The sequence below is a fragment of the Rosa chinensis genome, chromosome 6 (assembly GCF_002994745.2).
Source record: "Rosa chinensis cultivar Old Blush chromosome 6, RchiOBHm-V2, whole genome shotgun sequence".
NCBI lineage: Eukaryota > Viridiplantae > Streptophyta > Magnoliopsida > Rosales > Rosaceae > Rosa > Rosa chinensis.
In genome coordinates, this window is record NC_037093.1 from 56,250,666 (window position 1) to 56,262,745 (window position 12,080).

The 12,080-nt window shown below is 42.1% G+C and overlaps 3 protein-coding genes across 4 annotated transcripts; 1 reads left to right on the forward strand and 2 right to left on the reverse strand.

The window, feature by feature from the left end:
- Positions 1 to 400: 400 nt before the first annotated feature.
- LOC112169403 (uncharacterized protein P8A3.02c) lies at positions 401 to 3,024 on the reverse strand. The gene is made up of 4 exons (XM_040508218.1): positions 2,651 to 3,024; positions 2,517 to 2,548; positions 2,014 to 2,223; positions 401 to 1,794 (listed from the first exon to the last, which is right to left on the reverse strand). The coding sequence occupies exons 1-4, from the start codon at positions 2,844 to 2,846 to the stop codon at positions 1,474 to 1,476; spliced, it is 759 nt and encodes a 252-aa protein (XP_040364152.1). The 5' UTR covers positions 2,847 to 3,024; the 3' UTR covers positions 401 to 1,473.
- A 247-nt stretch (positions 3,025 to 3,271) lies between these two features.
- LOC112172340 (stress-related protein) lies at positions 3,272 to 4,417 on the forward strand. Its single transcript, XM_024309636.2, has 3 exons — positions 3,272 to 3,432; positions 3,525 to 3,749; positions 3,836 to 4,417. The coding sequence occupies exons 1-3, from the start codon at positions 3,397 to 3,399 to the stop codon at positions 4,289 to 4,291; spliced, it is 717 nt and encodes a 238-aa protein (XP_024165404.1). The 5' UTR covers positions 3,272 to 3,396; the 3' UTR covers positions 4,292 to 4,417.
- Positions 4,418 to 5,653: 1,236 nt separating this feature from the next.
- LOC112172338 (translocase of chloroplast 159, chloroplastic) lies at positions 5,654 to 10,447 on the reverse strand. Of its 2 annotated transcripts, XM_024309635.2 has the most exons (2): positions 10,212 to 10,447; positions 5,654 to 10,067 (listed from the first exon to the last, which is right to left on the reverse strand). In XM_024309635.2, exons 1-2 carry the CDS (start codon positions 10,258 to 10,260, stop codon positions 5,836 to 5,838), a joined length of 4,281 nt encoding a protein of 1,426 aa, XP_024165403.1. In that variant the 5' UTR covers positions 10,261 to 10,447; the 3' UTR covers positions 5,654 to 5,835. The 2 variants fall into 2 exon arrangements, with proteins under 2 accessions (XP_024165403.1, XP_024165402.1); XM_024309634.2 differs by having other exon boundaries at positions 5,654 to 10,447.
- Between the last annotated feature and the right edge of the window lie 1,633 nt (positions 10,448 to 12,080).

Consider the following 12,080-nt stretch of genomic DNA (forward strand, 5'->3'; position numbering starts at 1 on the left):
GGAGAAACTACTCAACGAGACGAGGAACTTTTGCGAGAAGCTTCATCGTCTACCTTCTCGGCATGCTAGACCTCTAGATCACGGTACTGATCATCCAAGCAAGATGTTAATGAAGTAATTAAAATGAGTTTATTGTATAATTTCCTTATCGAAATAAGCTACGTCCGGGGCTGAAGTATGGTGCCAGCAGAGGGCTTGTTGTGGAGTTCGGGGTGGTCAGGACAATGCCACAGCTTGAAACGACACTTAAACAACGTCAGCTAGCACATAATACTTTGATCCATCATTTCCATTCAGGACCTGTGTAGGCTACATTAATGAAGAAGAAACATACGCAATCAGGAGAAGCAGAAAATTACTACTCACCAAAACTTCAGCTATAGAACCTTAGACAATTCAATTAGAGAGAAAATGTATTCAAGGAAAAACGTACGAGATGCAAAATGCATAACAAGTTTAACCATATAACTAAATACACCAATTAACCACTACATGTCACCATTTTCTTCAGCAAAAGCCAGAGGAGAAATGCTAGACAGACCCCAACTACTACATGTCATCATCCTATATAACCAAAGATGCTCTACATTCTTTTTGTCTGTAATATTCAGTGATAGCTAGACTAAGCATTGTTGAACTGAATCCATTGAATCAGGTAAGTGGTGGCCAGATTCTCTGCTAGGGAAGGACATTAGAAGGAAACAATAGACCTACAGAAAGAAATTCTGAGGAAAAGGAATTCAATTTTCCTGTCCGCCACTGGAAACACCACTTCCCGTCCGACTTGCATGTGTTAAGCATGCCGCCAGCGTTCATCCTGAGCCAGGATCTGCAGTAGATATAGCCGAAGGGCCTCCCTCCACTTTTTCTGATCTGCTGTTCACCAGTTGACTGTGATCTGTCCAGGCCAGTGCACATCTCTCGTCTTTCCTATATCACCAAAGGTAGTGGTGGAGCTGGGTTTCAAGTATGAAGCCTTGGTGTGCTGGCGCCTTCACACAAACTTAGACGCTTTCATGTTCTCCTTAACTTGTTAGGTGGGTACTATTGGGTGCGTTGAATTACATCACTGCATACTGAACTTGGCAGCATCTCCTACATCAACTGAAGTTGCAATAGATCGCAATAATGCGCACTCCAATGAAACAGGAAAAGTATAGTCTAAATCCACATATCACATTGATGAGATGACCACTATAAAAGCATCATCTCGTCTACAGAGCCGGGATATTCCGGCATGGAGAAAATGTTCCCATTGTTCAACAAAGTAGTAAAAATGCGTATGTGTATATAATCAATGGAATTATCATTTCACTCCTCTGATCATTTCACTCTAGCAGACACAATTATCCCACACCAGTGTGATCGAGGTGTAGGTTTCCTCTGCACCGACATAAGCTTACTTCTACTACCGATATAGTTGGTCACTAGTAAAAACTGGAATAAAGAAAACTAGTCTGCCCGGTTAATGTGCTACTCAACCTGGCAAAGCTTCCTCAGAGTAATGGAGATTCTCTTCTTCTGATTTAGCTCCTCTCCTTGCCACTTCTGAAATCCAGGTTTGCGGTTGATCTCGTGCTTCCATTGGTAGCGTGCTTCTCCTGACAATAGAATCAGGGATCCTGGTGTAAGATAAACAGGAATCTTGGTCGTCACTGGATCCTTTCCCTGATCCACTAGAAAGCCCCCACTTGTTCCTTCAACTGGACTAAAATGCATCACACATGATGACTCTAGGGAGAGTATAGCAATTCCATCTTCAAAGCGCAATAGGTCAACGTGGGCGCAGATCCCCTGCACACAAATGCGCAGACATGAAGTCAGTCTCATTTGGTAAATTCATAGCAGTATCCCAAAAACACATAAACAATGATAAAAACAAAAGATGGTTCAGTATGTTCAAAACAAATAGCATTTATAAGCCCCAAAACCCAAAGACATAAGCAATCTTTTACTTTGCAATTTTTCCTCATGCCACAAATCTGAATGGAGAAGGCAAGAGTCGACTCGCACCTCACCTGGTTGGTAAGAGTTTAAGATAAGTTGATCAAAGAGTGGCACTCTGGATAAAAGTTCCGACGGAAACGGACTGACATTCTGCTTCCCACCACGAGCACTTCCCAACTCGATAGGATGAGAATCACTATCACATGAAAGCACAACCTTGTGAATAGAATCCGAAAGCTCAGCTGCCCAATCCGGAAGGTCTCCGAACCTCATAGCCTGCATAGAAAGAACACCTTTCAGCTGATAATGCCAATAGTAGAGATTGCATTTATGCTTCAATACTCTATTTCCACAACACTCTTCCAACAAAAAACTACTTGGATCATGTTTACAATCTATATGTGCAGTCTTAATTCCGAACCAGAGTACAATCAGGCATATCAACAATTCGAAACCACAAAAAAAAAAAGTCTACATTCCTCCTTATCAATCCAAAAGAACAAGATTCGCTGACCACATATATCCTCCTAATGAACTTCAACACATTTACACAAAGAAAACCAAATTACCTGATTGTGAGAGGCTTCAGTGAACCATCTTTCTGCAGCCACAAGTTAACAAACCACTCTATATGTGAGATTAAATTACACCCATCATTACGACAAAAAGGTCACACATTTACAACAGTGAGAAGGAAACGCACCGTTTTGGATTGTGGAGAGCAAGGCAGACTGGTTCTGAGGAGAGAGGAAGTCTCTGCACAGCCACAGTCCTTTGATTTGTTCTATTGGTACCCATCTCTGATTCGGGTCGGACTCCGATCCATCGCCCAATTCCAAGTCTTCACTATCCGATGAATCGCCGAACACCTGCCTGAGAATTTCCTTTCTAACATCCATTTCTGTCAAACCAAGCTCCGATGTGATTTTGACTAAAGCCAACTTTTACCGACGGTGAAATGTTACATTTACTTCTTCTTCTTTTTTAAACTTTTGTACTGAAGAAAAGGGCCAGTCCAGGGTAAGACACTGCAGCCGCGCCGTAGGTGATTACTCATTCCCATCCACCTCTCGGACCCCGTGCCAATATACCAAAATCGGTTTACATTAAAATCCGTGCCATGCAGAGAATATATATGATATATCCTACTCTCACCCCATACACGTCGACACGTAGTGATGACAGCGCAATCCTAAATTTCCACGTGTCCTCCATCGAGGACCTTGCCCTCTATTTCACCAAGAAATTCTCTCATTGATCAACACTGACCGCATCAAAACGCGCCACGTGTCGAAAGATATATATCTCAGTCGGTCCCGCGGATTCTCTTGCCCCCGATTTAGCGAGACGCCTATAAATTAGGAATCGCCGTCACGCTCCTCTTTCGTCTTCACCGTTTCAATTTTCAAAAGAATCTCTCTTTGTTCAAGTTTCTCAGGTTTTTCAAAAATGGCAGACCCGGAATCTTCACGCCCAATCGATACGGTAAAATTCCATTTCTCTTTGGTCCTGTTTCGTATTCTAATAAAATCGATGATCACGAAATTAATTTTGTTCTCTCTTTCTTTCTTTTGAAGGTGAATTGCGATGAGAAGAAGCTCAAGTATCTGGAATTTGTTGAAGTCGCGGCGATTTATGCCGTCCTCTGCTTCTCGAGCCTCTACGAGTACGCGAAGGAAAACGCCGGTCCTCTGAAACCGGGGGTTCAGACCGTGGAAGGCACCGTCAAAACGGTAATCGGACCGGTCTACGAGAAGTTCCAGGACCTTCCTTTCCAGCTCCTCAAATTCGTCGATCACAAGGTCAATTTCGCCGATTTTGGGCGTGTGATTATTAAAATTTCATTTTCGTTTTCGATTTCCAGTGACTGAGTTTGTCTGATTTGCAGGTCGACGAGTCGCTGAGCGAGTTGCACCGTCACGTGCCGTTCCTGGTAAAGCAGGCGTCGAACACGGCTCTGTCGGTGGCGACGGAAGTTAAGCGAGCCGGGTTGGTGGACGCGGCGCGTAACATCACGGCGAGCGCGTACTCGAAATACGAGCCGATGGCGGAGGAGGTGTACTACAAGTACGAGCCGGTGGCGGAGCAGTACGCCGTCTCGGCTTGGCGGTCGCTGAATCGGCTGCCGCTGGTTCCTCAGGTGGCTCAGATTATGGTCCCCACGGCTGCCTATTGGTCTGAGAAGTACAATCAGGCGGTTTGTTTCACGGCGGAGAGAGGGTTCCCCGTGGCGGCTCACCTGCCGTTGATTCCGACGGAGAGGATTGCGAAGGCGTTTGAGGAAGCCGAGCATGTCTCTCCCGCCGGTTCGACGAATGCCGGAGCCGTCGAACTGGAACACTGACAACCGTTCATTTGTGTTTAGTTATTTCTTTTCTTTTTTTGGCTGATGCGAATGTTTTTGGGATGTATTTGAATTTCAAAAAGTTGTGATTCACAACCCTGCTTCTAGGGTTTTCGGAGTTTTCAATCTTTGTCCATTCTTCTAAGTTTGTTATAGCCCTAAATATTTGTCCATACAAATGGGTCATGCCACCCAAATCTAAACCCCTTTGGGTTTTGAAGAATTGGTAAACACAGAAGAAGAAGAGTTGTCTAATGCCTAAGAAGAACTACAGAGTATTTAGAGGCCCCTTAAAACCGCTCTGAGCAAAATTGAAAAAAGACCTCAATGATGTTCATTACACAAAACAAAAAAAATTATAGACAACTAGCCAAAAATAGCTATTGCATCAGCTACTCTATTTTCTTTCTGAAAGATGTTGAGATGAGCGAAGGTTCACTTGAGAAATCTTATGCATTCAATTCATCTAGTGAACTCGAGGTTGCGAAGGAACAACAATAAGATACCGAAGCAATTTATTTCCAATTACGGACTCGTACAAGTTTGGTTGCCTTAATGACGGCCATAACCTTCACCGCCACAGAAGTAGGCATATCAAGGTTTGAAGCAAAAGCTCCAAGAAAACAACCGAACTAAATACCGTGCCATATCTAGCAACTCCTACATCATGCTTCCAAGCACCATTTGAATTAATCTTTACCCACCCAATTAAAGTAGGATGTCAATTAACTTCTTTACCCACCCAATTAAAGGAAGATGTCAATTAACTTCAATCATACGAGGAGCACAACGACACGAGGAGCACAACGACGAGGACATTAAACCCCAAACTTTTTCAAAATCATTAAATCATGCTCCGTAGTCCATATCAATGAAAGGTGCACTTAAAATGAGCCTCTTGTTACACTTCACACTCACACTCACACTCACACGGAGGAAGGATTATGAGACATGATTTAACAATAAACATGGTAAGAGTATCACACAGAACTCTACGTAATTATTCTCAATTTAATCTTATGAGGTTTTAAGGATTTTACATAAATCTGCAAAACGAGGCCCCTTTATACTGAAAGGGGCAGGAACCTTGCGTAAAATGCAGCTGTGTGACAAATGACATAGGCTTGAAGAACGAGAATTTCTCAAAGTAGGATTGCGAAAAATGGTGAACTAATGAATTCAGGCCAGTGTCTTCAGAAAAATAGATCTTCCAAGGGACTATATTCCCGTCCTTAAAGGAGCAGAAATAATTTCTATGTAACGCCCACTGTTATCGAATAACAGAGCAGTAACCATGAAATTCATAGGCTCTCTTCAAAAATGAGTCATAATGCATCATAAGCTAATATCAAGACAGAAATATCTCACCGAACAAAGTAAATATTGAATTCCCTCAAGGTATCATCTCATTTCAATACAACTCATTATGCAATCTAAACTTGTCTAAAAATTATAGCAAGTTCTAGATCAAATAAAACTATGAGTTTATTCCACAAAATATAACATAATCCAAAGAAACAGATAATGAATGGACAGAACAAGATCTAGTAGATTGAGTAATTCTCACTGATTGAAGCTCCAGGGAAGATAAGATTATAGATGGATCTTACGATTGGAATGACAGCCACAAGTGCAATTTGAAGTTGTTCAGAGCTGCTTGTTCTAATCGAGATCTGTCCGCTGCGCTTGTTGTTCAATCCTGCACGAACAGCTATCTTGTAGTCTCGTCCAAGGGAAAACTGGGACTGAAGGTTTGCCCCCAGGGCCAAGTCACCCCTCCACTTCACCAGAGACAGACCCAATGATGATTGATCCTGGCCAATTGGAAAATCTGCTTCCCTCAACCGCACCTCTAAATTGGCTCCATATGCCGAGTCACCCTGAGATCTGACAGTTCCAGCACTACCTACAAATACCAGGCGCTTGCCAACGGCAATCTGATCCTCAATTTTGACTCCAGTGGATACATTTTCACCTAAAAATGTCATGGATACTCCAGCAGTAGTCTTGTTCTTCTTCAAATTTTTCCATTTGGTTTCTCCTCTGACAATGTAAGCAAGTTGCTTTCCAATGTTTTGAATGTCAAAACCTGCCATACTTGATCCATTCTCCCCATGCTTAGCAGCAACTGAAGAATCCAAATGGAGATTAAACTCCTTCTTGTCCTTTGTAACTTGAACAGCAACAGTAGCTGGAAAAGTATTAACAACGGCTTGACTGTATTCAAGATTGACACCATCATACCCACAGTCATGGTCCCAACCTTGGGCATCCAATACTGGCCTAGCCAAGAACTGAGAAGTTGGCTCCAAGAAGCGGTACCTGTAAGCTGGATTTTCACTATCAAAAGAAGGTGGCAGAACCATATCAGGTAATGCAACTGGCACAGCTGCTGGGCCAGCATTTTCCGGATCTTCTTCACCCAGATAACCATACTCGTCTGCACTAGCCTTATTACCCTTCTTCATTTCTTTCATCCTTTTCAACTCTTCTCGCCACATCTTCTTCTGGAGGAGCTTAACCCTGTAATCGTACTCCTCAAGGTACGCCTTCTTCTGCTCTTTGCTAAGCTTAGCAATCTGAGATTTCTTGAGAGGCTTGAATGATGGAAGCTGATCATACTCATCCTCCTCTTCCTCATTATCAGAATCGGACAAGTCAGCCAAGTCAATATCTGAGTCAGCATTCTCACCACCTTGATCACCAGAGAGCTTTGGATGGGTACGAGACTGCAGCAGCCAAGACAACAAGTATGGAAGAGGAGCTGAACGGGTGCGGAAACCAAATAGTTTTCGGTGATCAAATGGTTCTGCAGGCTTTGAGAGATTAGTTGCCTCAGCTAAGACCTTCATAGAAGAGCTCAAGAGCAATAGCTGAGGTCTCCAGCTTTGACCATTAGGGAGCACTTTCTGACCTTCTCTATTCTTTCGACAGGAGGGATGGTTCTCTACAAGAGATATAGGACTCATCATATTTGGATTTGTAAACCTTATATCCCCAATAGCTTGTCCAATGGTCTGCTGGAGGATCTGTGACCTCTGAGCAACAAACAACTCATAATTCAGAGGAGAGCCCGATGGTCCATCAGGAGGAGCAGAAGCAGCATGGGTTAGAGTGACTATTGTACTTCGCCAAATTGAAGGGCCAAAAGCACTAGTAATTGATCTTAATACTGGCACATCATTTAGATCCCTACTTTGGGTGTCCAACCGATCCACATAGAGGACAATATCTGGGGGGCATTTTTTCGTGAACTTCTGCACAGAAGATAAAATTTTGCGGTTTACATTTTGTTCCATTGCAGCAGATTTAAGACCTGGTGTATCAAAAACCCTAATCTTGATTCCATCCACCACTCCAACAATTTCTTTCACAGTGGTTGTTGCTGGTCCAAAGGCATAAATTGGAGCCTTTTCTTCACCAAAAATAGAATTAATAGTAGCACTCTTCCCCACACCTGTTTTCCCAAGAACCAGTATGTTCAAGGAAAAGTCAAGATCGTCTTTCCGATCTGCTTCAAGCTCAAGAGCTGTTGTCTTTGCAGCTTCAAGGCTAAACTCACGACTATTTTGCCTTCCTGAAACAAGAGCTAGGCGGTATAGAACCTGCTTGGCTATTGAATCTTCTGTAGATACACCTAATCTCTGAACAAGCCTTAAGAACTTAACCCTTATCTGCTGAAATTTTTCCAGTTTCTTTTTCTCTTCTTCACTCAAGCTGTTGTCAGTATCTCCCCCAACTGTAGCATTGGAAAATAGAGTAGAAGGGTTTGGTCGTGTACCAGGTTTCATAGGCCGCATTGAGGATCCCAAACCAGCAGGACGCTCGACAGAGAAAAGCCTGGATCCATCTGGGGAGGTAAATGTGACACTGCCACCATCTGACGCAGCGCCACCTGTTGCTGCTTTCAGAAGAGCTGCCAATGCAGCAGAATCAAATAACTCTTTTCCACCCCCTTCTTCATCAGTGTCCACTTCTTCATCTGAGTCTGTCACAATCTGCCCATCAACTCTCTGAGAATCATCACGATAACTCAGAGAACGGTCACCGTAACTCTCTGCACCTGAGTAAGAACCAGTACCTGATTCCCGTTCCAACTCTTCCAAGAATTGTTTGGCAGCTGCAGAGCTCCCAAATATCATACCATCATTTTCCCCTTCATCGTCCTTATCGTCATCATCTTCGTCATCATCTTCAGCTTCAACCCTTATCTCTTGATGTGAAATGGAACTTGGTTCTAAAGATTCAATGCCACTTTCATCAAGAGAGTGCTTCTCCTCTTCCTCCTCTAATTTTATTTCTTGGTCAGTTGCATTCTTTTCAGCACTCTCGGGTGCATTCAGTACACTAAAATCAGAACCATGGTTCACAGACTGGGTTTCATCTGGCACTACTTTTACTTCAGCAGCACCTATCTCCATTGTGGGCCCTTCCTGTCCAGTTGCAGCATTGGACTTCAGTTCAAGTTCTTTCTCCTCTCTCTCCTGGAAATCTACTTCCTCAGCAGCAGCAACAACAGTTTTCTGCTCCACATTCCCCAACTCAGCAACAACCACTTTGTCAGACTCAGACTGCAATTCAACATCACGGCTAACTTGATCAAATCCATTCCCCAAGCTTGTGCCTATTGGAACTTTAATTTCAGATTCCTCAATCTTCTCCACATCACCAACAACATCTGCTCCTGTCTGTGACAAATCAACATCAACAGCTTGCACAACTGAATCGCCCTTGCTAGTAAAATCCATACCATGTTCTTCAACCAACTTATCATCTGCTGGGTCAGCAACAGCAGCTTTTTCAGACTCAGAGTTCACATCCACCAACTTTGAATCATTTGGCAATTCAGAATCACGGCCAATTTGATCAAATCCATTCTCCAAGCTTACTCCTGCTGGAACCTCCAACCCTTTAATTGCAGATTCCTCAATCTTCTCCACATCACCAACAACAGCTGCTCCTGTCTGTGACAAATCAACACGGACAGCTTCCACAGCTGAGTCAGCTTCACTAATGATATCAACACCATGTTCTTCAACCAACTTATCAACTGCTGGTTCAGCAACAACCACTCCGTCAGACTTAGACTCCACAGCAACCAACTGTGAATCTTTCGGCTCTTCAACCTCACGGCTAATTTGAGCAAACTCATTATCCAAGCTCACCCCTACGGGAACCTCCAACCCTTTTATCTCAGACTCCTCAATCTTCTCCACATCGCCAACAACAGCTGCTCCTGTGTGTGACAAATCAACATGCACAGCTTGCACACCGTGTTCTTCAACCAAGCCATTCTCACTACTCTCCCTCACAGCTTCTGCGGCACCATTAACAACCTCGCTCTCCTTAGGCTCTACAACCTTCTTATCCTCTATCTCAGCCACAGAAACAGAGCCTAAACCCTCCGCAACTTTCGACTTCTCTACTTCACCACCAACACCATTCTGTTTCACCAACTCACCGGAATTGAAATCCTTCTCCACCTCAGAACTCTCACCCACCCCAACAGACTCCTTAAACACTTGCACACCGGCTTTCGAATCCTCTTCTTCTTCTTCTTCTTCGCCGTCATCATCATCCACGGAGACCTTGGCAATCGGCCTCAGAAAAAACTCGGAAGAACTAACAAATTTGACAGCGTTGCTGCTACCATCCACTACCTCCCCTTCCACCGGAGCTAGGGTTTGCTGTTCGTCTCTGACAAACGCCCTATCCAAACCAGGATCGAAATCCTCCTCCCCACTGACGAACCCCTCCTCACCGTCACTACCCAGACCTGGCCCAAAACCAACACCGCCGGAATTAGTTTCGTCATCATCGATTTTCAAAACAGTGGTTTTGGCTAAATTAACATCAATTTCAGAGTCGGAAGAAGCCGAGGAAACAGAAGAAGCGGAGGAAGAAGAAGAAGAAGAAGAACCTGATGAGTGCAGAGGGAGTTGTGGAGCGGGGAGCTTGGAGGAGTCCATTGATGGATGGAGGCTGTGTGGGAGCGCAGGGTTTTAGGTTTTAGGTATTGAGAGAGAGGAGGATTGGGTTTTGGATTGGGTTTTGTGGGAGAGTGTGAGTATGGGAATTGGAGAAGAGATAAGGTTTTAGAAAGAGGCCACGGGTTTGGGTTTTTCTTGTTTCTGCTCCATCTGGACTCCGGAGTCGGAGTTCTATTCGATGTTCATTCCAAAGCCTCAATTTACCATATAGCCCTTTCCCCAGTTCTCTTTTTATTTTAATTTCTTCCCTTTCTTTTTTGTCCTAATCTAATTTCCGATCCCCCTCACCACTTGGGTAAACCCTAAAATCCTTAAAACTTCAAAATACACAAGTGTAACATTTGTAAGATTATGTGTTTTCTTGAATTAAAATTTTACTAAAAATGACTTTGAGAAAATTTCGAGACTTATGGCTCTAGTTATTTTGGGCGCTTCTAAATATGAGTTCATGATTTCGTGTCCTTCTTGGCTTCTATAAAACAAGCATGGCTTTTAGAAGAGTTGATAGCCTCTATCAAGAAATGCATGGGGGATTTGTCATTACTTTGGTTCTAGAGAAGTCATTTCTTGTACTTTCTTGTAACCATCTGATGTTGGATTTATACTAAGTTGGATTTACCAATATACAAGCAACCATATAATCTAGCAATGTCAAGATACAATGGTCTAAAAATTTATGTAGAGCTAAAATTTGTTATGTGGGAGAGGTCTTCAAGACACACTTGATTTGTTTATTTCATTTTGTATTCATAAAATACACTAGATGTACATTTTTTTTTCTAGAACATCTTAGTTATCACAATTTTTTTTTTTTATATGAATACAAAATGTCAATAGATGAACCTTAAAACACTACAATCTAGCCAGTAGTTTAAGTGTGAAAAGCGTTACGAGCAAAAATTGAAAAATAAATATTTTTCCAAATATAGGTGTTTTGCATATAAGTAAATTGTATAGATATGTATATCGCTTAGCCATCAATTTTGTTTCAATACTGTCTTTAGTTTATATAATTCGAATACTCACGAGACTCGAAGTTAGTCATTACATGTATCACGAGCATATGCAATGCTTATGACGACGAAAACACACAGTCTTACTCCAGATGTTAGGCTTTTGGTTTCGTCATACAAAATGATTAATTTCAAATATGTTTGTTCGTGAACCTAATTTTGTCTGTGATTTATTTCCACATTTAATTCATGACTATGGAGATAGTATGTACATTCTCTCCTATGTAAATAATCATGGCTCTAAACTTCGAGCAATTCAATTTCAATTGTAGTAGAAGCAAGGGTTTAAGTATCTGTAAAATTATCAAAATCTATGTGATTTGACAGTAATTGTGTGATATCTAAATTATGTTCAAAACTAGTTTTTGGGTATCAATATTAAATGAATAAATTGAAATTTTCGTCCACATTCAAAATTTCTATAAAATTTTTTGTTGAATCTCAAATTTTGAATATTGAGTGGAAATCATATAATTATATTTTGAGAATAAAAAATTGATCAAACCAAACACGAAAATAATCAAACTCTAAAACGGCTGCATCTAACTCAAGGTGATGATTAACCACCCTAGCCACCAAACTGTAAAAAGGCTTCAAAAAGATATAGAAGAGCATTAGATGGGGCAACCCAGAAAAAGTTACTATACGTCAAGATCTCCCTGTTCTTGTCAGACCTACTTGTTCGTGCGTTTTCTAAAATCTCAACTTACTCATTTGTTCCCATTCGATAGATAACGTTGAGGATTGGCTTTCTTTTCTCGGAGCGTTTTTCGTTTGCTTCTGCTT